This window comes from Sitodiplosis mosellana, unplaced genomic scaffold (genome assembly GCF_009176505.1).
Source record: "Sitodiplosis mosellana isolate CC-2019 unplaced genomic scaffold, AAFC_SMos_1.0 Smas_scaffold_6226, whole genome shotgun sequence".
Taxonomy (NCBI): domain Eukaryota; kingdom Metazoa; phylum Arthropoda; class Insecta; order Diptera; family Cecidomyiidae; genus Sitodiplosis; species Sitodiplosis mosellana.
In genome coordinates, this window is record NW_022601467.1 from 20,150,274 (window position 1) to 20,173,798 (window position 23,525).

General features: G+C 38.6%; 2 protein-coding genes across 3 annotated transcripts in view; one reads left to right on the plus strand and one right to left on the minus strand.

Moving 5' to 3' along the window:
- Positions 1 to 871: 871 nt before the first annotated feature.
- On the plus strand, positions 872 to 18,689 carry LOC129578773 (cytoplasmic dynein 2 heavy chain 1). The gene is made up of 43 exons (XM_055467858.1): positions 872 to 997; positions 1,476 to 1,804; positions 2,155 to 2,239; positions 2,344 to 2,470; positions 2,613 to 2,737; positions 2,855 to 3,190; positions 3,327 to 3,688; positions 3,762 to 3,928; positions 3,996 to 4,419; positions 4,505 to 4,881; positions 4,950 to 5,159; positions 5,276 to 5,525; positions 5,685 to 6,623; positions 6,687 to 6,826; positions 6,888 to 7,104; positions 7,193 to 7,991; positions 8,068 to 8,144; positions 8,292 to 8,474; positions 8,606 to 9,434; positions 9,585 to 9,637; positions 9,733 to 9,761; positions 9,854 to 9,979; positions 10,093 to 10,363; positions 10,446 to 10,690; positions 10,752 to 10,857; positions 10,950 to 11,230; positions 11,675 to 11,807; positions 11,882 to 11,992; positions 12,080 to 12,299; positions 12,362 to 12,594; positions 12,675 to 12,897; positions 13,047 to 13,378; positions 13,457 to 14,430; positions 14,508 to 14,658; positions 14,753 to 15,167; positions 15,237 to 15,400; positions 15,496 to 15,717; positions 15,848 to 15,988; positions 16,055 to 17,300; positions 17,456 to 17,535; positions 17,682 to 18,094; positions 18,179 to 18,278; positions 18,369 to 18,689. The coding sequence occupies exons 1-43, from the start codon at positions 958 to 960 to the stop codon at positions 18,618 to 18,620; spliced, it is 12,537 nt and encodes a 4,178-aa protein (XP_055323833.1). The 5' UTR covers positions 872 to 957; the 3' UTR covers positions 18,621 to 18,689.
- LOC129578777 (eIF-2-alpha kinase GCN2) overlaps positions 18,658 to 23,525 on the minus strand; it is a 45,148-nt gene continuing 40,280 nt past the window's right edge. For both annotated transcript variants that reach the window (XM_055467864.1, XM_055467865.1), the window contains exons 6-12: positions 22,369 to 23,521; positions 21,590 to 22,304; positions 21,246 to 21,503; positions 20,851 to 21,157; positions 20,312 to 20,751; positions 20,037 to 20,200; positions 18,658 to 19,951 (exon numbers count right to left, since the gene is read on the minus strand). In XM_055467864.1, the coding sequence (XP_055323839.1) occupies positions 19,081 to 19,951; positions 20,037 to 20,200; positions 20,312 to 20,751; positions 20,851 to 21,157; positions 21,246 to 21,503; positions 21,590 to 22,304; positions 22,369 to 23,521 (3,908 nt within the window). In that variant the 3' untranslated portion in view covers positions 18,658 to 19,080. The remainder of the gene's footprint in view (positions 19,952 to 20,036; positions 20,201 to 20,311; positions 20,752 to 20,850; positions 21,158 to 21,245; positions 21,504 to 21,589; positions 22,305 to 22,368; positions 23,522 to 23,525) is intronic.

Below are 23,525 nucleotides of genomic sequence, written 5' to 3' on the forward strand. Positions count from 1 at the left end.
GATTTATTTGCTCTTTTGTTCATTTTAAAGGAGCTCCATATTTGGATTAGATTTGCTTGATTGAAAGAGCAGGTAAGTGTTGCAAATAGCACAACAATCAACATCGTTTCCGAGTGTTTTGTCCAAAAGGTAAGAAAATTGGTCCCGTGCGTAATTGTTGTTTACATTTTGTCCGTCACATTAATACTTGATAGCATTCAAATAGCTTCGGAAAATGATTTTGGAGTTTGCCGAAAGGCTTATGAAATCCATAGAACATCAATCCTTTAAGCACTGCGAAAATAAACAGACATACACGCCGCTTTCGGTGGTAAATAAAGTCTCACACAGATCCCTATGGAGATTAAGTGCATAGAATGTAAACAACAGCCGTGCGTAAATAATTCGAACGAGACGACAATCCGTTGTTGTTGATGTTGTCAACGAAATCAACGAATAACAATCTTTGCTAGCGTGCACGCAGCTCTGACGAAAAACCACACATGTTCTGGACACAATGGGAAACCAATTTCACAATGACACATGCATTTTCAGCTTGTTGCTATGCACCAGCCATGCTTTAAAGCGGTGAAAATGCGCCGAGAGTCCGCTCACTTTCACAACACATACACACACACACACTCATGCCGCGCGCGCTGCACAATCACCTCAATACCCCAAATAAGCAAAACAACAGTATAACAAGTGAAAAGGGAAGAAAAGAAAATTCCCGATTGAAAACGCCGAATACGCGTATTATCCATCCGTTGACTCATTCACCGAATCGTCGTGTGTTTTCTGTATTCCCATAGAAACCGTTGACAAACATATCGTTTTATGTGCTGTTGTTTGGTGCGGCCGTCAAATCAGTTATCCATTTGAGCATTTTAGCAAAGTGGGTCGTTCGTTCGGCCAAATAATAAAACGACAAATATTTAGTTTGAATTGTTCGCTGCGTGCAATAAATTCGTGGGACAAATGAGTAGCAATAAAATCAAATTCATTTTAAATACCTCGGGTAAGAATTGTATTTTTTTCAGTCCACTCTCTCTCTCTCTCTCTCTTTCTCTCTCTCTCTCTTTTTCACTGCTGTGTGTTCTGCTTTTATTGTTTTTCATTTTCAATTTTGACTTGAGAGCGCAGACAAAAAATTAACGTAAATGTAAAATCAGCATTTCAGCAAGTTGGATTGCATCGTATGCACAAATGTGGATTTTCATATTTGCCTAGATGGTTTTGTTTGTTTGTTTCGTTCTCTTTTTTATTCAAACCGCGCTCGGTTTGTGTATTCATTTCACCTCTTTGCTGTATGCTGTTGCTTTTGGCATGCCAAAACTATTTTGTAGCCGAGTTGAGAGGAATAATAAGGAAAATAACTGCAAAATAAACAACGATAAAAACAAAAATAAAATACTGCTAACACTTTTATGCAATGTATATATATTTTATCCATCTTCCTCTCTTTCTCTCTCTCTCTCTCTTTTTCTCTATTTCAGTCGATTATTTTTCACTGCATGGAAAAAATAATACGTATGATGATTTGCCGATAAGAGAATTTCTCGAAAGCAACGAACTAACGGTGTTGGCAGCCATAAATCATGGCGATAAACTGATTTTCAACCACAGTATAACCGAAGATGAAAATTGTTTAGTTTTCTACAAAATTCCACAAATCGGCAACAACACAACGGCAGTTGCACGGCAATCGAGCACTGACGATGACAACGCTACCGTATTTCCATTGGGTATACTGACGCTGGAAGGTGGTTTGGCTAAATCTATTTATAATTCGATATCAAGAGTCTATTCACCGTATGTTGCCAAGGTAAATTAACAACTTAGAACCGAACACTGGGTGGTTGTTGGTGTTGTTGCTGCTGCTGCTACTGCTACTTCTACTGCCACTGCATGTGTGATTTGATGTTCTTATCTGTATCTCATTGGCTGTTATTTCAATATTCATTGACATTCTTCTATCGTCGGCGACGGTGTCGTCGTCGTCGTCGTCCTCGGCGGCAGTGACTCGTATATTCTTTCGGCGTTCAATGAGCCACTTACAAGTGGAAATGAACAGCCGGAAAAGTGCACTTTTTCAAATCGAATTTGCAATGATCCTATATATGTAAAAATGCCAACATTACGGGGCTTTGGCCTTTTTTTCCGTTTCGTTCTTAGAAAATTCAATATCCAGCTGATCTGGAAGTGCTTATCGAAAATTTACATTCGAAGTTGGGTTCAACACTTGGTTTGCCTCAATCAAGTAAGAGAATGCATAAAATACCATTAAACACATACATACAGACACACACACATAACCATGTGCGCTATGGTTGTCCTTCTTTCTCTCTTTTCTGTTTGCGATAGGTATTCACTCGATTCAACATGAAATAAATTTTTGGAGCGAAAAGTCCCGAAATGCATCGGCCAAATCGGATAAAGAAGCGGCAAACGTGTTTTCGATCGCTATTGACAAGCTGAATCAACTGCTCAGGTTAATGAAATACATTTCATTACATTTTTCGGAGGCGGGTGAGAAGCGAGCGAACGAATGAGTCGCTGCTTCGAATCGCCGGCAATGATGGTTTTAACCCGTTTGACTGACACGTATTTGAAATGCGAACACAATTTTGCAGAAACGTTGCCACTATCAATTCACTCGAAGAATTCCTGGACAGCATCCATACTCAACTGGATGAATTATGGCGACTACCGCAAAACTATCCGCAAAATCGAATGATTGATCTAATGGATATTATTTGTAGGTTTTCGCTCTCATCCCTTTCTCTCACTCACTTACGCAAGATAACAATTCAAATCTATTCCCTTTTACCCGTTTTCGTCTTCGTCCACCTCTTGTTGGTTGCTGTACACACAGCGCTCAACGTTACGGAATTTTGCTCGGATCGGCTCAACGAAATTGATGATGTTTGGGATGTCAAATCGTTGCATGTGTTTCAAACATTGAATGATATTATCGAGGTGATTGAGTCTTGGATACAAGTGTGCGACTCGCTAACGCGATTATTTTGGCCGAATTACTCTCGACACGCCTGGATTGGTGGCCCGCATATACCGAAAACAGCAACGCAACACTTGAAACGACTAGAGGATATTCAAGCCATTCGCAATGTTTACAAGGAAATCGTGTGTTTATTCAACGAAATCAATCAGATAGACAAAAGCGTTCGACGGATATTCATTCCATTCAGAGGTTCGTTTTTGATTGATTTCTAATTCACGAAAACCAGGCCAAACATGCACTAATACACTCATACACACACAAAAAACGAGCGCACAAGCACAAACATTCGATCAATTGCATTGTGTCCTCTTTTATTTTTGGCTAGATATCGTTATTTCTGACATCAGCACCATCGGTGAGAAAAAATGGAAACGAGCCATGGAAAAGTATGAACAAATTCTTGAACCGATTTACGAAAAAATCTCCATGATATTGAAATCGAAGCTACACACTCACCTGGATGAGCCCACCGAAATCATACACATTTTTCTCAAATATGAAACAATTCTGAAGAGTGCCGATATCATGGAATTGCTGTCGGCCGAACGGCAACATTTCTTGCAATCACTTTATAAATTGATGAAAGAGCTCAAGGAATTGTTGGCCGAACCAAAAAAATGTCCGGAGGATTCGGAAATTTCCGCACTTTGTTGGGAAACCAAAGAATTGAAACTATTTCAAAATGAAGTATGATCAAAATTACACCGAATCTTGAGCGGATAGTTTCGAATGATTTATTCTTTTTTATTCGCAATGGCAGCTGAATCAAATAGAAAAAGTGCTATTCGTGGTTGTCGATGTCGATGGATATGATACGATCAAAAAATCATTGGACGCTTTAAGGGAAGAAACGGACAAATGGTTGAAATCCAATTTTGAACAGTGGCGCGATGATTCTTTGGCATCAATATCAATGGGTGATTTAATGTGTGTAATTTCTTTTCGTAATTCTTCAAACAAATCTGTTTCAAATGTTTGATATTTTACTCGGCAGCTTAAAAGATGACAAGCCGGTGGTGGAGTTCGAAAAAGATGGTCGTCAGCTGATGCAAGTGACGTTCAAACCGAAATTGGTGATGTTTTGCAGCGATGTACGTGAATTTGAAGACCTCGGCTTTCGCATTCCAATTGAATTGAGAAACACAGCGATGCATGCAATTAAATTTATGGGCTACGCACGAAAATTACAACAAATTGCCACATTTCATAATACAATCGGCGATCGAATGATACCGTGTGTTCGGCCAATTATGTTGCAAAGTGCTTTGAAATTATCGAATTTAGTTCGGAGCGAATCGGTTGCATGGAACGACGAAAATTCAGTGGAACGTTATGTGTCAACACTGCAAGTTGCCGTGAATAATCTGTCTCGTGATAACAATTTGCTCACCGAGTACCATGAAAAGACGAAAATAATTGTGAGGCTAATTTGCATGAGTGATTTTGCAGCCAAAATGTCACACACACACACAACTCATAATGGTAATTTTGTTTTGAAATTAGGTCATGCGATTAATGAACACTGACTTGCTGCGTCAAAACGATGTATGGAGAGATGAAATGAAGAACCTACGAAACATTGTCACAACGCTGGAAACAAAGGGCTATACAAATTTGCAAGCGTTCAAAATTCATTGGGATCATCAGCTGTACAAAGTGTTAGAGTACCAGTATTTAATTGGCATTTCCGATTTGAGCCATCGTCTGCCCGATATTAACATTGACATTGTGTTCAGACAGCAAGAGATTCAATATCGTCCGACAATGGAAGAAATACGTTCCATGTACTACTCACAACTGAGACGATTCATCGAAAGACCACTCACATTCAAGGGGCTTTCCGATCAAAGCACAAACATTTTCAAAGTTATGGTTGATATGTAAGTTTTGGGAACGAAATAGTTCCAATGAAATGTTCAATGCACTCATGAGAAATCGATATTTGCAGCAATCGGGATCGCTTTGCAGCACTTTATGACAAAGCTGAAACGTTATTCAAGCAATTGATTGAATTTCAAGCAGCCTGGCGACCGTTTGTCATTCTGGGCTGTGTGAATTTGGAAGATTTATGCGAAATTTATTTGAAGTCCAGAGATGATTGGGACAAGAATTTCAAAGCTTGCAAACAATTCAGTCAACAAATTGCTAAAATTCCAGGGTATGAACGATTCATTTCATGTGGTTATCAATATACTATCATTATTAAAAGCTCAACCACATAGTTGAAAAACAAGCAAAATACTTGAATAAATCAGCAAATGAAACTCATTTCAGAACTGAGAGTCGAATTGACTGTTTCGTAATCAATACGTCACCGATTCGATCGGATATTGAGTTCATTAGCCGTAAATATTGGGAAACACTGACATACAGTTTGCGTTCATCAATTTTGAAGGATTTGACCACGCTTCAAGACTTTTTGAATAGATCGTCACAAGTTTTGCAAACGGTTGCCGTGACAGAAGAGCAATATATTGAAGAGTCAGCATTGAAATGCGAACAAATTGTTGGTGAATTAATAGCGGTAAGAGGTTTCATTTCTTTCAACGACGTAAAATAATTTTCATAATGAGTAATTTTCTTCTTCGAATTTTTTTTTATATTCACTTTTTGTCAATTACACATAATCATTTGATGCCTTTATACTTCCGAAGCATCTAAAAATTGTTCCTTTATTTTTCAGATGGAACAAATTTTAAATTCAGTACAGGCGAAGGACTCATGTTTGGCTGGTTGGTGTCGTGAGCGAGTGAGTGCGTTGAATGGGATATTGAATCAATGGGAACAACTGCAGCCGTTGATTGATAACCACAGTGCAACTTTGCGAGTGCAAATTGATGTCTTGAAGAATCAGGTTGAAGTGCAAATGACTAATTTGAAGGATGAGATCGAAAAGTTTGAGATTCGTTGGGATTCAACCATAGCCGAATTGGAGCAAAATGAAGAAGCCAACTTGGAATTATTCAAAGATCGTTTACGCGGTTGGCTTGCGATTGAAGAGCAAAAGGAGAAATTGGAAAGCAGTTGTAAAAAGTATAATATGACATTTTCGCAAGAAATTTCCGATATTTTTGACAAAATAACGTTGGACATCGAGAGTCAAGGACAACAATGGAAAGATTTTGAGCAGTTTTTGAGTGAATATGAAAATATTTGCGGTGAAGAATGGACGGTTTACCGAAGAAGGCCGTATATTTTGACGGATTTCATGTCGAAATGGTTGGGCAAAACGAGCGCAACAAATGATCAAAAAATTGCCACCAAAAGAATCAACAAAATTTTGGACAGTCTTCAAACAGCATCGCCCGTTTTACAAACGCTCCAAAGCGATGGATTGACAGAAAAGCATTGGGCGAAAATTTTCCACCTTATGAACAAACCATACAAACCATTTCACGATATTACACTCAAAGACATACTGAGCGATTTGGATATGTTGGAGAAAAATGCGGGCGAAATTCAACAACTAGTGAGAAAAGCCGCTTCAGAGCAAATTGTACGTCAAGCTTTAGGTGAATTGGATCAGTGGGGAGTTCAAGCCGAGCTGAAAACATTCCATCACACTGATTCGTTGGGAAATAATGTTACACTTATCAAAGAATTTCAAGAAGTTCAAAATAAGGTAGAAACGTTCATTCGATTGACTAATTTTTTTTTTTATAAATAAATTTACCATTTGCTATAGGTTGGTGATAATCAATGCCTGCTACAATCTGCGAAAAACTCATCGGCATACGATTCGTATGCTGATCAAGCTGACATTTGGGAATCGCGTCTCGCTTCAATTGACCATATTTTAACAAGTTTAAGTCAAATCCAACGAAAGTAAGTCCAGTTTATTTCCAAATTTTATGAATCGAATGACAAACATTTCCATTTCTTGCAGATGGATTTATTTGGAGCCAATTTTCGGCACCGAAAATCCCCTTTCCGAAGGTGCAGCATTCAAGCAAATCAATAAAGATTTCCGTTATATCATGAAGGAAATTGCGAGCGATCCACGAGTTTTATCGTTGGTTAAAATTCATGGTATAACTAATATCATTGATTCGCTCGAAAATCAACTGAATCGATGCCAAAGCACATTGACAGCTTTTATAAATGTATGTACTGCATTTGACGTGTCCACTGTCGGCCATTCGATTTCGGACTGGTTTATCACAATTTATTTTATTTTTTTCCAATTCGTAGACAAAACGCAATGCATTTCCACGGTTTTATTTCCTCAGTGATGATGATTTGTTGGAATTGCTCGGTCAATCGACGAAAGAGCCAATCATTCAAAAGCACATAAAAAAACTATTCCCCGGAATCAATCGCTTGAAAATCGATCAAAAAAGTGGTTCGGCATCGATAATGAAACTAGTGAGTGCGGAAAATGAAGAGGTGAAATTATTGGAGCCCCTTTCAATGGTTGGTCCAATTGAAATATGGCTAAGCCATTTGCTCAAGCAAATCAAAATTACGTTAATCGATTTGATTGTGCGATGCTGTCAAACGGATAAATTCACCATTGACGTGATAAAATCGTATCCGGAACAAGTGCTTTGCCTGGCCCGATCCATTCAATTCACAAAACAAACGGAAAAAGCGATTAGTGCGATGAATCTTCAAGTGCATTTAAAATCGATTAAAAATGACATTGTTTACTATACCACGAACATTGCAAAGGACGTGGATATGTTAACGAAAATCAAAGTGCGTTCCATTTTATTGGATTTGGTGCATCAGGCGACCATTGTGCAACAATTAATCGACGAAAATGTTACGAATGTTTTGGATTGGGGTTGGATGCAACAGATGAAATTCTTTTTGAATTCCAGCACCAAAATGGTGAACGTGAAAATGGTTTCGGCCGAATTTGAGTATTCCTACGAATATTTGGGCAATGTGAATCGTTTGGTCGACACAAAACTCACCCACAACTGCTATTTAACATTGACACAAGCAATGCAGCTGGGCTTGGGTGGAAATCCATTTGGACCGGCAGGTAATGCATTTGCGTTTGTTTGTTTTTTAATTTCCCTCATGCATTTCGGATTGATGTCAATATTTTACTGTCGCAGGAACGGGTAAAACTGAATGTGTAAAGTCTTTGGGCGCAATGTTGGGTAGATTAGTGCTTGTGTTCAATTGCAGTGAGGTAAACAAACCAATGATGATTCAATTATTATTCATTAAATGAGTTTTTTTTTCAACAAGAAAAAAACATAGTCTTGCAAGTTGTTGCAAACGAGAAATCAAAGTTTAAGTTACGAAAAACTGACGGTTTGATTCCGAATCATTGCAGAATGTTGATGTAACCGCAATCAGTTTAATTCTGGCCGGTTTAGCCAGATGCGGAGCGTTTGGTTGCTTTGATGAATTCAATCGTTTGCAAGAGGCAACATTATCCGTTCTTTCGATGATTATTCAACCAATTCAAACGGCCATTCAGCAGAAAAGTGATACGGTCACGATTTTTGATGAAAAAGTATGCTTTGTTTGTTTATCAAACGGTGATTGATCTATGTCTGAGTAAACCGAATTTTTTTTTCTCTCCCTCTCTCTTTCTCTCTCTCTCTCTGTCCATTTCACTTTCTCTTTCGTCGTACTCTTATAAAGATACCGTTGAATTTGCACTGTGGTATTTTTGTGACACTAAATCCGGCTGGCGAGGCATATGGCGGCCGACAAACGTTGCCATCCAATTTGCAGGCACTATTTCGGCCGATAGTTATGCAACAGCCGGAACCAAAGGATATTGCCCGTGTTATCTTGTTTGTCGAGGGATTTGAGCATGCTGAAACAATTGGTGCGCGAATGGTGGAATTGTTTAACATGGCTAAAAAGATGCTCTCACCGCAATGCCATTACGAGTGGGGCTTACGTGAACTGAAAACGGTTTTGCTCGCCTGTGGCCGTTTTTTAAAACAAATACCGAACAAGCACCAGCAGCCACAGCCGCAGCAGCAACAACATGATAAAGACCTTGAGATGCGTTTGGCCGTTAATGCACTCCGTATGAACACTATGTCGAAATTAACAGCCAGCGATTGCAAGCGATTTGATATGCTAATTGGATATGTTTTTGCGAACACAACCATCGATAAGATGCAACAAAATGTTTTGCAGCAATCCATTGGGCAGGCGTTCGATCAGTTGAATTTGCAGCAAAATGAAAAACAATTGGAAAAGTGCTTACAGCTATATGAGCAATTGGAAAAGCGGATGGGTGTCGTTGTGCTAGGACCGCCAAACTGTGGAAAAACTACCATTATATCGCTATTGAAACAAGCCATTATGAACACCGGCAAAGTAATTAAAACTTATACGATTTCACCGAAATCGATGAGTCGGACACAGCTACTCGGCCACCTAGATCCGGATACGCGGCAATGGAATGATGGCACATTAACATCGGCTGCGATTGCTGTTAGTGAAGAAAATGCCGGTTTGTATCTCTATCCTATTTCCACGACGGAGCAACAGCGCGTTTCATCGCTCAATTCACATTTTGCATAAACGCTCGCGCTTTGATTTCATTTGCTAATTTGTTTATATCTTTTTTCGTTTTTTGAAACTTTGGTCGTGTGGGGCTCAGATGCAAGTTCATGGATCATATGCGATGGCGAAATTGATCCGGATTGGATTGAAGTATGTTTTCAATGGATGTCTGCTATAGTTGTCGTTGTTATTGACGTCGATTGTTAAACTAAATTCGTTTTTTTTTCTCTGTCATTCCATTTTAGGCGTTAAACTCGGTGTTGGATGACAACAAGTAAGTTGAATGATTCATATAGAATAGCAAAAAAAAGAGAAGCGAATCCATTACGTGAAACGATTTTAATGTGGGCAATGCTTTTGCGACAGACTTTTGACACTGCCATCCGGTTGGCGCATTCAGTTTGGTGACAATGTTAACTTTATTTTCGAAACGCACGATCTTATTCATGCGTCGCCGGCAACCATTTCCCGAATGGGAATTGTGAACTTAAGGTAACAATTTATCGAGAATGTGTTTTATTATCACTTTGATCCACATTTATAGCATACATTTCACATTTCACATTTCACATTCACACTCGAATTCGTTTCGATTCCATTTCAAGTGCATCCGATTTGTCCGAGCAAATAGTATTTGATTCATGGAGCATCAAGCAATCGAATCCAGATGTCTACGGGTCACTTATTCAACAGTATGTTGTCAAAGCGTTTGATTGGTTACAAAAGAAATCGATTGAGATATCGAGAATCGGAAACATTTGCAACATTCTGACGTATACGAGTGGTGTGCGATTGAAGGAAGACTTTTGTGTACGACTCATTTACTGCTTGGGCTATGCATTGGAGCCAAAGCATCAGAGTGAATTGGCAACAAAGGTTGTTCACCATTCGCAATCCTACAGTTTGAATATAATGAAATCGTACTCTAAATCCATTGTTTTCATTTCACTTTGCTTAGATATTGGAATGGGCAGACATTTATATCCCAAGTGGAAAGGAGGCAAAGTATTGTTTTTTCAACAAGTATCGCGAAGCGGTTGAATTGCACGAGTCCGATGGCATGGTCGAAATTGATTCAATCGATAATATAGCCAATTTTTTGATAAAAACAACCAAAATTAAAACATATTTGAATATTCTGAAAATTTATCTCGAAGAGGGCGTTCCATTTAACATTATTGGTCCGTCTGGATCAGGCACTAGGTATTCATTCTCTTTAATTTCTTTCAAAACAGTGTAAACAATCCATTCGTTTTATTTGCAGTCTTTTACTAAGAGCAGCCGTCGTAGATTTAGATAGTTATCAACTATTGACAATAAATTGCAGCTCTCAGCTAACTGCATCTTATGTTTTATACATGTTGAAACAGGTAACCTTTGAAAACTATCTCGAAATCATACTTTATTCAGCAAATTTCAATATACATTTAATTTTTTTTTCTCAATTGGACCCAATTTGCAGAACTCCATGGTTATATCAGGTTTAAAGGGTCGTGAATACAAGCCACATCTCAATAAAACGGTGCTATTTTTCAAAAATATCGATCTATGCAACTTCGATCAGTATGGTACTTGTGAAATTATGGAACTCATTGTTCAGCTCATTCGACGATCAGGTTTCTATACCGAATCACTGGAATGGATAAATGTGACCGACTTGATTATTTGTTGTTCAATGGTCAATATTCAAAAGCGCAACTTTTCACCACGGTTTTTATCAATAGTTCAGAATTTCCATGCCGAGTAAGTTTTCAATCAACAGATGTTTTTCCGGCTCAGTTACAATCTCACGGTGTGGTCGCTCAGCACAAATCTAAAATGGCTAAAAATATGTACTGATTATAAAGTTTATGAAAATACATCGACTATTCAAAGGGTTCTATTCGAAGTTGAAAACATATGACAACGGAAGTGTGTGCGAGAATTTTTTCACACAGTTTGTTCTAATAAACTTCATATGGGAATTTTTCGTCCCAAAAATTTACTACTATACCATTCCATTCCACAGTATAAAATCAATATCTAATTCTGGTCATTTTATGTTTGCGTTGATCGATTATTGCCATCGTCATATTATAACGAAGAGCAAATGCCAACTCTTTACGTAAACTTTGATTTTAATTAATCGATTATCGAATTGATTCAAATAAAAACATGTTGTCTTGGAAATGATTTTAAATTCTGTAGATTTCCAAACGACACTGAGCTTCATCTGATAATGAAAAATCAATTCTTGCCGATGAGTCTCCGTTTTAAGCCGGCTGTCAATTCCAGACGTATTGATCAAATTGTCGAATGCCTAATTGAAATATATAACGAGGTAAGCTTTATCATTCGAAGATTGTGTCGAATAAAAGGATGAAATTCAATTATTTTATCCCAAAAAAATCATAGATGAACAAAAACTTCACACGAGATCAACGGAATCATTACATTTTTACTCCAAAAATGCTGTCGCGGTTGATTGAAGGATTGAAATTTTACCCGGAGAACTTTTTCCAACAAGTATATTCGTTTGCCTATCATCACGGGAACTATAAATTTTGGTCATTATTTCCAAATCCAATTAACTCTTGTTTTTCTGAATTTCAGGCATTTTACAATGAGATGAAGTGTATTTTCCGTAATCGGCTCATTGCTGAGGAACATAAAGAGCAATTTGATCGAATTTTACATTCGACGAGTCGCACTCTGTTTGACGTGGATCAAACGAATTACTTTTTTGTGCCAAGTGGCAACCAGTCGACTGCGTTGCAGTATGTGATTCAACAGGATTGGACAGATATTGTTAAACGAAACATCACGATTTGCAGTGAGTTTATCATATTGGATGCAATATGGAAAGCAGTCATTAAAATGAAGTTTCAATTTCAGACACCGAAGACATCGTTTTGTACACCGTGGTCAATGATCTGCTTTTAGAGACAACCGCTTCCATTTGTCGCACTCTTTCACGATCCGAATCACATGTAGTGCTGGCCGGTCCAACCGGTTCATTGAAAATCGATGCTCTTCATATCGCTTGCAAATATTTAGGCATCAAAATTGCATCAATCACACCCGTGAAGAATTACAATATGAACGATTTTTATAATGACTTGAAATTGGTATTTATTGAGAAGATTCGCAAACCAAAACGATGACCGTGCAATTGATGGTTTTTCTTTTCAAACTAATTAATCAACAGGCAATGCAATCCGCTGCACTGGAAGAACATCATGTGACATTTTGTATTGAACATTCATGGATTTCTTATTTGCCCGAAATTATGAATCCGGTTGAGGCTGTGTTGGAAGGCAGTGAAATTCCCAATCTATTTGGTGATGATCTTGAGTCGTTGGCGAAACCATTGAAATCAATGGCACAACAGGAGGGTTTTCAAGAATCATTAAGCGCTTATTTTTGGTTTAGTACGTAGTTATTCTTAATTATTAGCACAGAGTGTTCTGCTTTTTAGCTATCGTCAATTCCCTCAAACATTGAGCTGAGATTTCTCAAGATTTCAAATTCATGTTAAGCTCAATTTTGATTTCAATTTTCTTTCCATAAAACATCTCAGGAATAAAGCAACGCCTTCACATTGTTCTTTGCTTGGAAAGTGAAAGTCATAACACTGATGAGCTGTTTGAGAGTTATCCATCGCTTTACAAATGCACTGACATCATTTGGATGGCGAGCACTGCAATTGCATCACCAGAATATGTGGCCAAAGAATTGACCGAAATGTTTTGCGGAGACTCAGTTCCAGCCCCAAAGCATTTGAATATACTTGAAATTTGCTCTACCGAATGGAACCAATCAGAATATCGTTTCCAAAATCTAATCTTCACCTACGGCACTTTGTACAGAGATATGTTGTTTAGTATACAAAAACAGCAAAATATTCTACAGGTAAATCAATTTAAATCGCTTCGTTTTCAATTTAAATCGCTTTCGTTATTTTGTCTAAGAAAAAAATTGTTTACTTAGGCTGGCGTTGACAAGCTTTCATCAGCTCATGAAGTAGTTCGGAGCTTGAAGCAAGAAGCCGAAAAGCAAGAAGTTGCCTTGGCTGAGAAGAGAGAAATGGCAAACAATGCACTGGAAATGATTGCAACGACTATGAAAAGCGCTACGAATCAAAAGAGTGATTTGCTTGAATTGAAAAATAAAGCCCAAGAAAATGAGGTACTGTTAAAGAATCGAAAAGAAGCCGTGGAGCTTGAGTTGCGTGAAGTTGAGCCGATGTTGCAAGAGGCAGTTTCAGCAGTGGGCCAAATCAAAACGGAAGCACTGTCCGAAATTCGGTCGCTGCGTGCTCCACCCGATATTATTCGTGACATTTTGGAGGGAGTTCTTCGGTTAATGGGAACACGTGATACGTCGTGGAATAGCATGAAATCGTTCCTTGCAAAACGTGGTGTCAAAGAAGACATTCGATCACTGAATCCATCTCGTATCAGCGTGGAAAATTGTAACGCAGTCGCAAAACTCATGAGCACAAAAGCAGAGTCGTTTGATGTAAAAAATGCGAAACGTGCCTCAGCTGCGGCTGCTCCGCTGGCCACATGGGTCATTGCAAATGTGAAATACTGCAAAGTGGTGCAAAGCATTAGGCCGCTGGAAGAAGAACAGGAACAGTTGCAGAAAAACTTACGCGAATCGGAAAACAATATGAAATTACTGAAGAGTGGCCTGGATGATGTCGATGCTCGCGTCAAAGAGCTGTCGATTCAACTAAATATTTATACTCAAGAAGCGGCTGTTCTAGAAGTTAAACTTGACACAGCCAGAAAGACACTTCAATCGGCCGAAGTGCTGGTGACTAAACTCAGTACTGAGTATGCCAATTGGAAGATGCAACTGCAAGATATCAACAAGAATATCGATCAAATCGAATTGAATTCATTCCTCATTGCATTATCAATCACACACTTATCACATCTTACTTTTGAAAATCGACAGTATGTAGCTAGTTCATTTAGTCGGAGCAAAAATACTTGAAATGGTCATTTTCTGCTCTGTTTTTTTTTCGTTCAAGGGAAATGATGGCGCAGATTTATGTGAAGCTCAAGCTCGAAGATGTCAATATAATGGACAAAATTCTATCTGATCAAGATCGCATAATCTGGGAAAGTATGGGTCTCACCCCGGATGTTCAATCGATGGAAAATGCTGCATTGTTGACAAAAGTATTTTGCTCTTTTCGAAAGCAGAATAATAATCAGATTTCCCTTCATTTGTGACACTTTATTCCAACATAATACCTTCTCTCCATAATTCCAGATGCTAACGACTGCTTTTGGTTCAACACCCGTTCCAATGCTAAATGATCCAACAAAAAGCGCCGTCAGTTGGTTGGTGAAGTATTTGAGCTCAAAAGAAATCGCATATGAAATCGCAACGCAACACTCAGATCGATTCACATACACTCTGGAGTTGGCCATTCGATTTGGCAAAGTGCTCATTGTCGACGATTGCAATGAAATCAAACCACCGTTGTTAACGATCATTTCGACCACAATTCAAATGCGGTTCAATAAGAAGTTCCTTCAAGTTGGCAACAAATTGGTCGATTTCAATGAAAATTTCAAAGTGATCTTATCATCGCGTGGAACTGTGAATTTTACAAATAAAACCGGAATTATTGACACATACCTAACGGTTATTCCGTTTACAACTACGGTGGCTGGACTAACAGGTCGAGATCTAATGAATGTTCATAATTTGAATGTGTCTTTATAAATCTAAATTTCTTCGCAAATTACAGATCAACTAATGAGCAAGTCAATTCAAGTTAAGCAACCGGAACTCGAAACAAAACGCATTTCATTGTTACAAAATGAAAGCGATTTGCTTAAGAAGAGAGAGGAACTGCAAGAGAAACTCTTGCTTGAACTGTCGAAATCCCAAGGCGATATTTTGAAGAATGAAGTGAGTTAGATTAAACAAAAATGGAATAATTATTAATTTTGAATGTGTACAATGTTAAGAATAAATGTAAAATTGTTTTTCCCTTCATTCATTAGAAATTGTTGCAAACATTGAATGAGGTGAAGACAAGTAGTTCCCAAATCGATTTGTCGTTGCAAGAATCAGCCGAAATTAAACGGAAATTAATGGGCGAGTATGAGCAGTACAAAGATGCATGCAGCCGTGCGGCCAGTTTGTATGTGGGCATTAATCAAATCTACGTGATGCCTGTCAATGTTTTCATGTCGCTCTATGTGAAGAGCATCAGCCTTGAAAAGGTAAATTTTTAGTGATACGGATTTTCACTCACGCGAGTTCAAATTTTGTGTGTTTCATTAACATTCAACATTCAACATTTAACTTTTTATCGAATGTGATTGGGCATAATTTATTTGATTGAATTTACAGGAATTTGATCAACGCCGTATATTCGAACAAGTGGTCAAGTCAACGTACAATATGATAAGCCGAGCGTTGCCAAAAGATGAACACTTTGCACTTGCATTGCATATACTCAAAGGATCACGCCCCGAACTTGTTCCCGAAAAGGTAATTTTTTCCGTTGGTTGAAACTTTATCCAATCTATTTCCATGTGATTAATCTTTTTTCCCCAGGAATGGGAATCATTCATCACAAATTTTGCGCTCGTCGATGAGAGTGGCGATCATAAAATACCAAGTTGGATTAAAAAGAATATTGCACCTAAAGTAGTATCACTGAAACTAAACCATTATGATTTGTACAACATACTTCAGCTTGAAAATGAAGGTCTTTGGCGTTCATTTATGAACAGTACCACGCCAACTGATCTTCCCGTGCATGTGACTGAGTTGCAAAAAATATTGGTAACACAAATTTTCCGACCGGATTTGCTCATCACCACAATGACGCGATCACTATCGAAGCTTCTCATGACGAATGTTCCATGCGAAATAAAGCCGAGCATCCAGCAATTGTTCGATGAAACCAGAGAGGATGAGCCAATTCTGTTTATAACAAATGGTGAGATTGATCCATCGAAAGATGTGTTGGATTTCTCTCAGCACAAACTTGGGCCCAACAAATTCATGGAAATGGCCATTGGCAAGGGCCAAGAGAATGGTGTCATGCAGCAAATTCGCCAGACGGCACAAAATGGCAATTGGATTTGCGTGAAAAATGTGCAACTCGTGCCAAATTGGCTGAACGAACTCAATGAAATGCTGCAAACACTTCCGTATCGTGATGGATTCCGTATTTGGCTGGTTTGCGATGGTACTCGTCATTTTCCACAATCTTTGCTGAACAAATGCAATAAAGTCCTGTATGAGGCACCAAACAGTATAAAATCGAAAGTACAACGGTTAATTCAACAATGGAGGAGCCTGCTAGAGAAGAAACGTGATGCTAAACTTTTGAAGGTCTACATCGTGTTGTTCATTTTTAATGCGGTCATTCAAGAGAGGCGAGGCTTTGTGCCACAGGGATGGACTAAACCATACGAGTTCTCAGATGCAGATTTGAAAGCAGCCATTGATATCATCGGATCGATGGAGAAAATGACATCGTTTAAAATGGACTGGTCCATTTTGAAGGAATTATGTCGTTTGATCGCATATGGTGGACGAATCGATAATGCACAGGATCAATTGATTTTGAAAGCAAATTTCGATGAATTTTTCACCGATAAGATGATGACCAATTCATGGACACCGCTTGAACTCAAATGCCCCATTCCATTGTCGTATAACGTTCAAGACTATTTGAATGCATTGTATCGACTACCCGACGCTGATAATCCAGAAACATTTGGCTTGTCATCGGTTACGATCCTGATTCGAGACTCAATCATGTGTCGCAATATTTTAAAGCAGTTGAGACGTAAGTTAACGAACGTTCTCCTTAAGCATTTTTAAATGATATTGAATTTTTGTCGAGTCTTTGACTCTCCGCGTGTAACCAATAATCCAAACATATATTCAAATGTAATTTTATTTGTTATGCCAATACATTTTTCTTTCGTTACAATATATTAGAATCGGAATTGACGATGGATACTCGGAATTTCGACAAAAGAATTAAACCGATTCTTAGTCTGTGGAGAAAATTAAACGAGGTAAGTAATTTTTAATCCACTTTATTTATTTTCTTCCAAATCGTCAATTTTGGAAATTTAATTTGCCAATGAATGTAATTTCCAATGAAACGTACCAATTTTATTATGGTGTGTGGATTGACCATTTAAAATTGACTATTTTCCAGGGCGTGAATTTGACTCATTCAAGCGATATAATTCAAATGCAAAATAGTGACTCTGCGAAACCTTGGACATTGTTCGTGATTTCAGAGCTTTTGATGGCCAAAAACATATTCAAAGCAATTCACAGTACGTTGAGTATGATTCATATTGCAATGAAGGATGTGTCGTCGCTGACGCGTGATACGTTGAATTTGATTCGAATAATATGTGAAAATCAAGTGCCATTCAAATGGCGCCAGATTTGGTCGGGACCACGGTTCATTGTTGACTATATCAAAGCGGTTGTTAGTCGCTGCACAGAGGCGGAACGGCGTTATCAAGGTAGCATTCACATTGATTTTTGTGATGAAATCGATTTCGCCAAAGTGTATAACGTGGAATCATTTTTGGCTGCATTAAAACTGAAAAATGCACGGTAATTATCATTGCATGTCATTTTTCCGTATACTATTCGATGTGTGATTTGTGTTAATTTCTCTTTTTATTCTGTTCTATAAAGCGAACTTGATACTTCAACGTGTGAATTGGAGCTTGTCTCCAGTTTAAAGGGTCAAGTGCACACATTACCCACAACGAAAATAACTGTCACATTGCTAACGGTATTAATTTGTTTTTCTTCTTTCACTCATGAAAGAAACAACAACATTATAATTTCACGAGTTATTAATTTTAAACGTTCATTTTCAAAGGTCGATGGCGCGGCATGGAAGGACAATAAAATTGTATTGAACTTACCCGAATTTGGTTCGCCGTCAATAATTAAGAATCTAACAATGACCTACACCACAAAATCCATTCACAACGACAAAAATATCGTTGAATTGCCGTTGTATAGCAATTCGACACGTAATGCTTTCATTTGTTCGCTGAAAGTGGTGGCAGGTGCCCCTTGCGATTCGGTCATTCTGTCTGGTGCTGCACTCATTGTAGCCGACATGTGAACGAATATCGTACGATTGAATGAATTAACCCATTATATTATTATGTAAACCACTACAAACGTTTATTATAAAAAAAATACTTTACAATAATGTACAGATGTGTCTCTTGTTATGCATGCCATCTCCACTGAATTGTGTATGAGCATGGAAATGGCTGAATTTAGTAGTAATGAATGAAGTGCCCTCAAAAAAATGAGCCAATGACTTGTTATCTCTTTTCATTTTTCCACCATGGCTTGTACCGAAAACTTTCAGTCCAAAGCATAATGATGGTCAAATGAGCAGACAAAGCCAGGCTTTGCTCAAATTCAAGACAATATGATCAAAATGATGTTCTGTACTTATCTATATATAAAAACTAAGATGAATAACATTAAATGCACTTCTTTTCAGAATAAATTGTTGATGTTTGCCTTTCAAAATATATATAAAAAAATCGATTAAAAACACGATCGATATTCTACAATATAAATCTGTAATAGCTGTCTTTCAAGCTGTACAAACAGACGACGGGTGGGCACTTTTTCTCCGAAAAGATGTCCGTAATCTCTTCGACCACGTCTTTGATATAGCGTTTATATTGGGGAAATCGATCGATCACAAATGAAATCTCATTGTCAATCTCTTTAGCGGTGGCACCGCGCGGATCCATCGCACTGATCAGTGCACGAATGATGATTGGCTGAAGATCAACGGCTACCACAGCGATTTGTTCACGTTTATTGAACAAAAGCAGTGACTCGGACATGTGGCTAGTGAGGAAATTCTCTTGGCGCTTCCGTTGGCTAGATGTCATTTTGTCGTTGATTTTGAAAATGATGTCGACGGTGGGCAGTGTTGGTTCAGCCAAACTGGCATTACTTCGATTGTATTTGGTGGCTTCACTTAAACTAAGACTTTGTTGCGTGAATGTTGCCTCGGGTTCGGGTCGCAGCGCTTTTTTTATGTATGCTATGATCTCGTCTCGATTCATCAATTTCTCTTCAAATCGTTCATTGATCCATGATCGTACCCGTAGTATACCATCTTCAGTGTAGATCACATAATAGATTGCACCCAGATCTTTTGCCATATCTTGTCCATCCTCGGGATTATTCGCCTGAACAATGGCACACTGAATACCCGATGACCAGAGTGCACGCAAAATTTGTGTTACATCTCTGAAATTTGGTCGAATACCAGATACACACACAACAACGTCTGTCGTTTTTGTATCTTCGGTGTAAGTTGCACTCAATACACTCATTATTTTATCCAAGGCAAACGATAATCCAGCTCCGGATTGACTATTACGATTTGGTATAGTTACACCGCGATTGTGAGCTTGTCTCCTGATTCGGAAAAAAGAAGATTTTTTTGATGTAATTTCCAATTTCGTTGTGTTTAGAAAACAAAATCTTCGAATTGCATTCTTACTGATATTCCGATAGCATGTAGTCGTATCTGCCACCCACTCCAAGCACGTATGGAATTCCTTGATGATTCTTATTTTTGAAATCTCCCAGCAATTGCCAGATTATTCCACCGTTCTTCGCTTGTTCGTATCCAACAGCAAGGCCAGCATACAAACTGATTGAACACTGTTGAGTGGAATTGATATGTTAACCAAAATTTCAAAGTAAATTTTCCAAATACAGATTCAATGTCGCTTAATTCTCTGATTAAAAAGGAATTTTAATCTTTCAACATACCATAACACCAAGACTCTGTGATAACGACACCACATTCTCAATTTCATCCATTGCAGCCCGTGCCATTTTCGATGCTTCGCTATGACCTTTGATCAAGTTTCTCAAACTGGAACCGTTGGTGTAATGTGATTTTGGTCCACCCAATGGAATTTCTGTTAGCATAATATCCAATAAATTGGTAGCGCTATGTTTTGATGATTCCAGCAAAAGTGTTATCGTTGAATGTAATTGAAATTTCGAAATTCTGCGATCGCTATAGTCGAGCACGGCTGTAAAAACATCGTTGTACTTGTCTCTAGGCACATTGTGATGTGTTAGAATGGCGTTCAATAATGAAGTATGATTCAAGCGAATCGAAAGGTTTTGCTGCTTTAATGCTGGAAAAATGTTTGTAAGTTCATAGGCTATGGAGATGAGTTCGGCGTCAATCAGTCTGTTTCCTGTGTGGACGAGTAAAATTTGACATTGAATGAGTTTTAATTGAAAAAAGAAGAAGCAATGAATCTGAACAAGTAAAACTGAAACACATGAGTACGTACTGCATTCAGTTGCCGAAGACGGGGTAATAATATCGAATGCACATTCGTACAATTGTTTTGGATGAAAATTGAACACTTTCTTTTCGCGATAGATTCTGCCAACGGAATATCGTCGCATCAAATTGATACCGCTCAATGCAATGTGTTTGATGAATGGAACGCGCAGATCATGTGGAAGAACAACCACACTGCCGGAGTGAGTCATCAAGCGAACCGCCGTACTTTTGGTTGATTTTACATATGGCGAAAGCAGCGGAGTCACCACTTCCATTGCACCGTGCTTCTGGAATAAGGAGGTTATTTCACGCTGCAAGTAAAAAATGAATGTTTCGTTGATAATTTCCTTGAAAATGTGAAAGTTTTCTCTTAAAAAATAAAACAAAATTTCAACTTACTTTAACATATTCCAATTTCGAATTGATTTCCAACAATCCGAGATGATAGGTGAGCTCCAGCACGGTGTCACTCTGTTGAGCTAAGCATCTGGCCACTAAATGTTTGTACGATTTACTCTGTGGATTGGCTAGCACATGTCGCAGCATTTCTTGCAATTCGTTGTCTTCGAGACGAGCGGGCGGCAGTAAATCGGAAGCTAGCAATTCCTCGGTAGTCGGACGCTTATTTTGATCATGATTTAACAACCATTTGATCACCTGAAACAATTTGATGATCATTTTTATTTTATTCACCCTTAAAATTACCACCCACTAAATTAAATAAACTCAAATTTTGAACGTACTTTAACTTGTTGCGCATAGGTCTGATCATTTTCCATCCAAGAAGGTATTAATACTTTTGGCGATCGCAGTGCAGCTAACGTTTCAACGCGTTCCATACCCGTCGAGAATGGTCGATGGCACATTTCAAAGAATATAATTCCAAGTGAATACAAGTCGACTTTTTGATTGTAAATCGATTTGCCAGCTTTGCCCGTAAGCTCTGGTGCGACATAGAGAGCGGTGCCAACTTTACCGGTGTGCTGTGAACCACTGATTTCGCCATGATTTCGCGACAGACTCACTTCATGATTCTGTTGCAAAGCCAAAAAGCTAGTGGTGGCCAGACCAAAATCTCCGATTTTTACTTGATCACGAGAGTCCAAGAAAATGTTCACCGGTTTGAGATCCCTGTGAATCATGCCTTGTGAATGAATGTGTGCCAAACCTTCAGTAATTTCACGGAAAAGTCTCCACAATCGTTCAGTATTACTGTACAAATTATTGTCGATTGCCGTGCGCAGCGTGCTTTTCTCACAGAATTCCATTTGTATATACATAATTTGCACTTCATATTTCGGTGATCGGCTGATTTGTTGGCTACTCGAAATGGCTTGAGATTCATCATCATCATCATCGTCGTCGTCGTCATCATCATTTTCATCGTCATCTTCAATTACTTCGCCGTCCGAGTTTACAAATTCAATGCCATCCGAACTGAAATCGTTGTTGTTTGGCCTGCAATGAATGAAATAGGGTAAGATAAAAAAAAAGTCGATTCAAAATTTTGATTCAAACTTACGGTGATCCCAGCCAGTCATCTGATGAAGACTCGTCAGGTTTCTGTATCACGCAAAGTTGATTGTCACTTTCTCTGCTACTCGTTGCACTCTCATTGTCAGCGTCGCCATCAATCTGTGCGTACTTTTTAAGGTCCGATTCATTGGCATTTTCGATCCAGCTGTTGAAATATCGAACAACATTCTCATGGTTCAAACGTGAGAGCAGCTCGACTTCTCGCGTCATCTTTTTGAATATTTGTCTTGAGCGAGTGGTCAGCGGGATTCGTTTGATGGCATACTGTCGATTGTCGAGGATATTTTTCACTTTTAGAACGTCTCCGTAGGCACCCTGTCCCAACCATTGCAACACTTCGAATTCGGTTTGCAGACGAGAGTGTCCCAACGGCATGATTGATGTATGCATCGGAAATTCTGTGACTCTCTTCTCCGGCACAACAATTGGTTGTGAGTTATTTGCACCGTTTGAACGATCGGGCGACAGAAACGGATGTTCAAGCAAATCGGAAGCGGTTATGGTTCGTTCACTTTTACATTGTTCAATGAAATCAAACATATCGGGATTGGGTAACTGCAAAAGTGATTCAACCAAATGGCCAAGGGCTGGCAAATCACCTCCACTGTGTTTACTACATTTTGATGTGCCCATGAGGTAGGTCATGTACGATACTAACCAAAAGTCCGTGACTCGACACACACCCGAATTGTCCAGATACACAGAACCATCGTCGATGTTACTGTGCGAAATGCCCTTGTTGTGTAAATAGATGAGAGCATCCAAAACCCCCTTGGCAACAATACCAACGGACGAATACGACCATCCAAGCGAATTTGATATACAATTCACACTATTTCCCTGCACAAAATCCTGCACCAAATATACAATAATGCCTTCTTTTCGTCGCAAACACAAGACCATTTCGTAAGCGACTAAATTTCTGTGGCGAATGCTCGACAGTTGCATCACTTCTCGTTCGACACAACTTATGATCTCATCGACTGTGTGGCCGCTGCATTTACTTGACTCATTTTTGCAATTTATTGTACATTTTGACTCCAGCTGCGAATATTTAATATTCCATTCTGTGATATAAAGCAATTGACCCGTCTCTGAATCAATCCCAGAATAGGATATACTACCATTTTGCGAATGACCTGT

Bases quoted from the DNA above. Each gene is read 5' to 3' on its own strand.
- LOC129578773 (XM_055467858.1), top strand. From the start codon at position 958: ATGAGTAGCAATAAAATCAAATTCATTTTAAATACCTCGG. The intron at 7,992-8,067 runs GTAATGCATTTG...TTACTGTCGCAG, and splicing joins AAATCCATTTGGACCGGCAG to GAACGGGTAAAACTGAATGT. The intron at 15,168-15,236 runs GTCGAGATCTAA...CGCAAATTACAG, and splicing joins TACGGTGGCTGGACTAACAG to ATCAACTAATGAGCAAGTCA.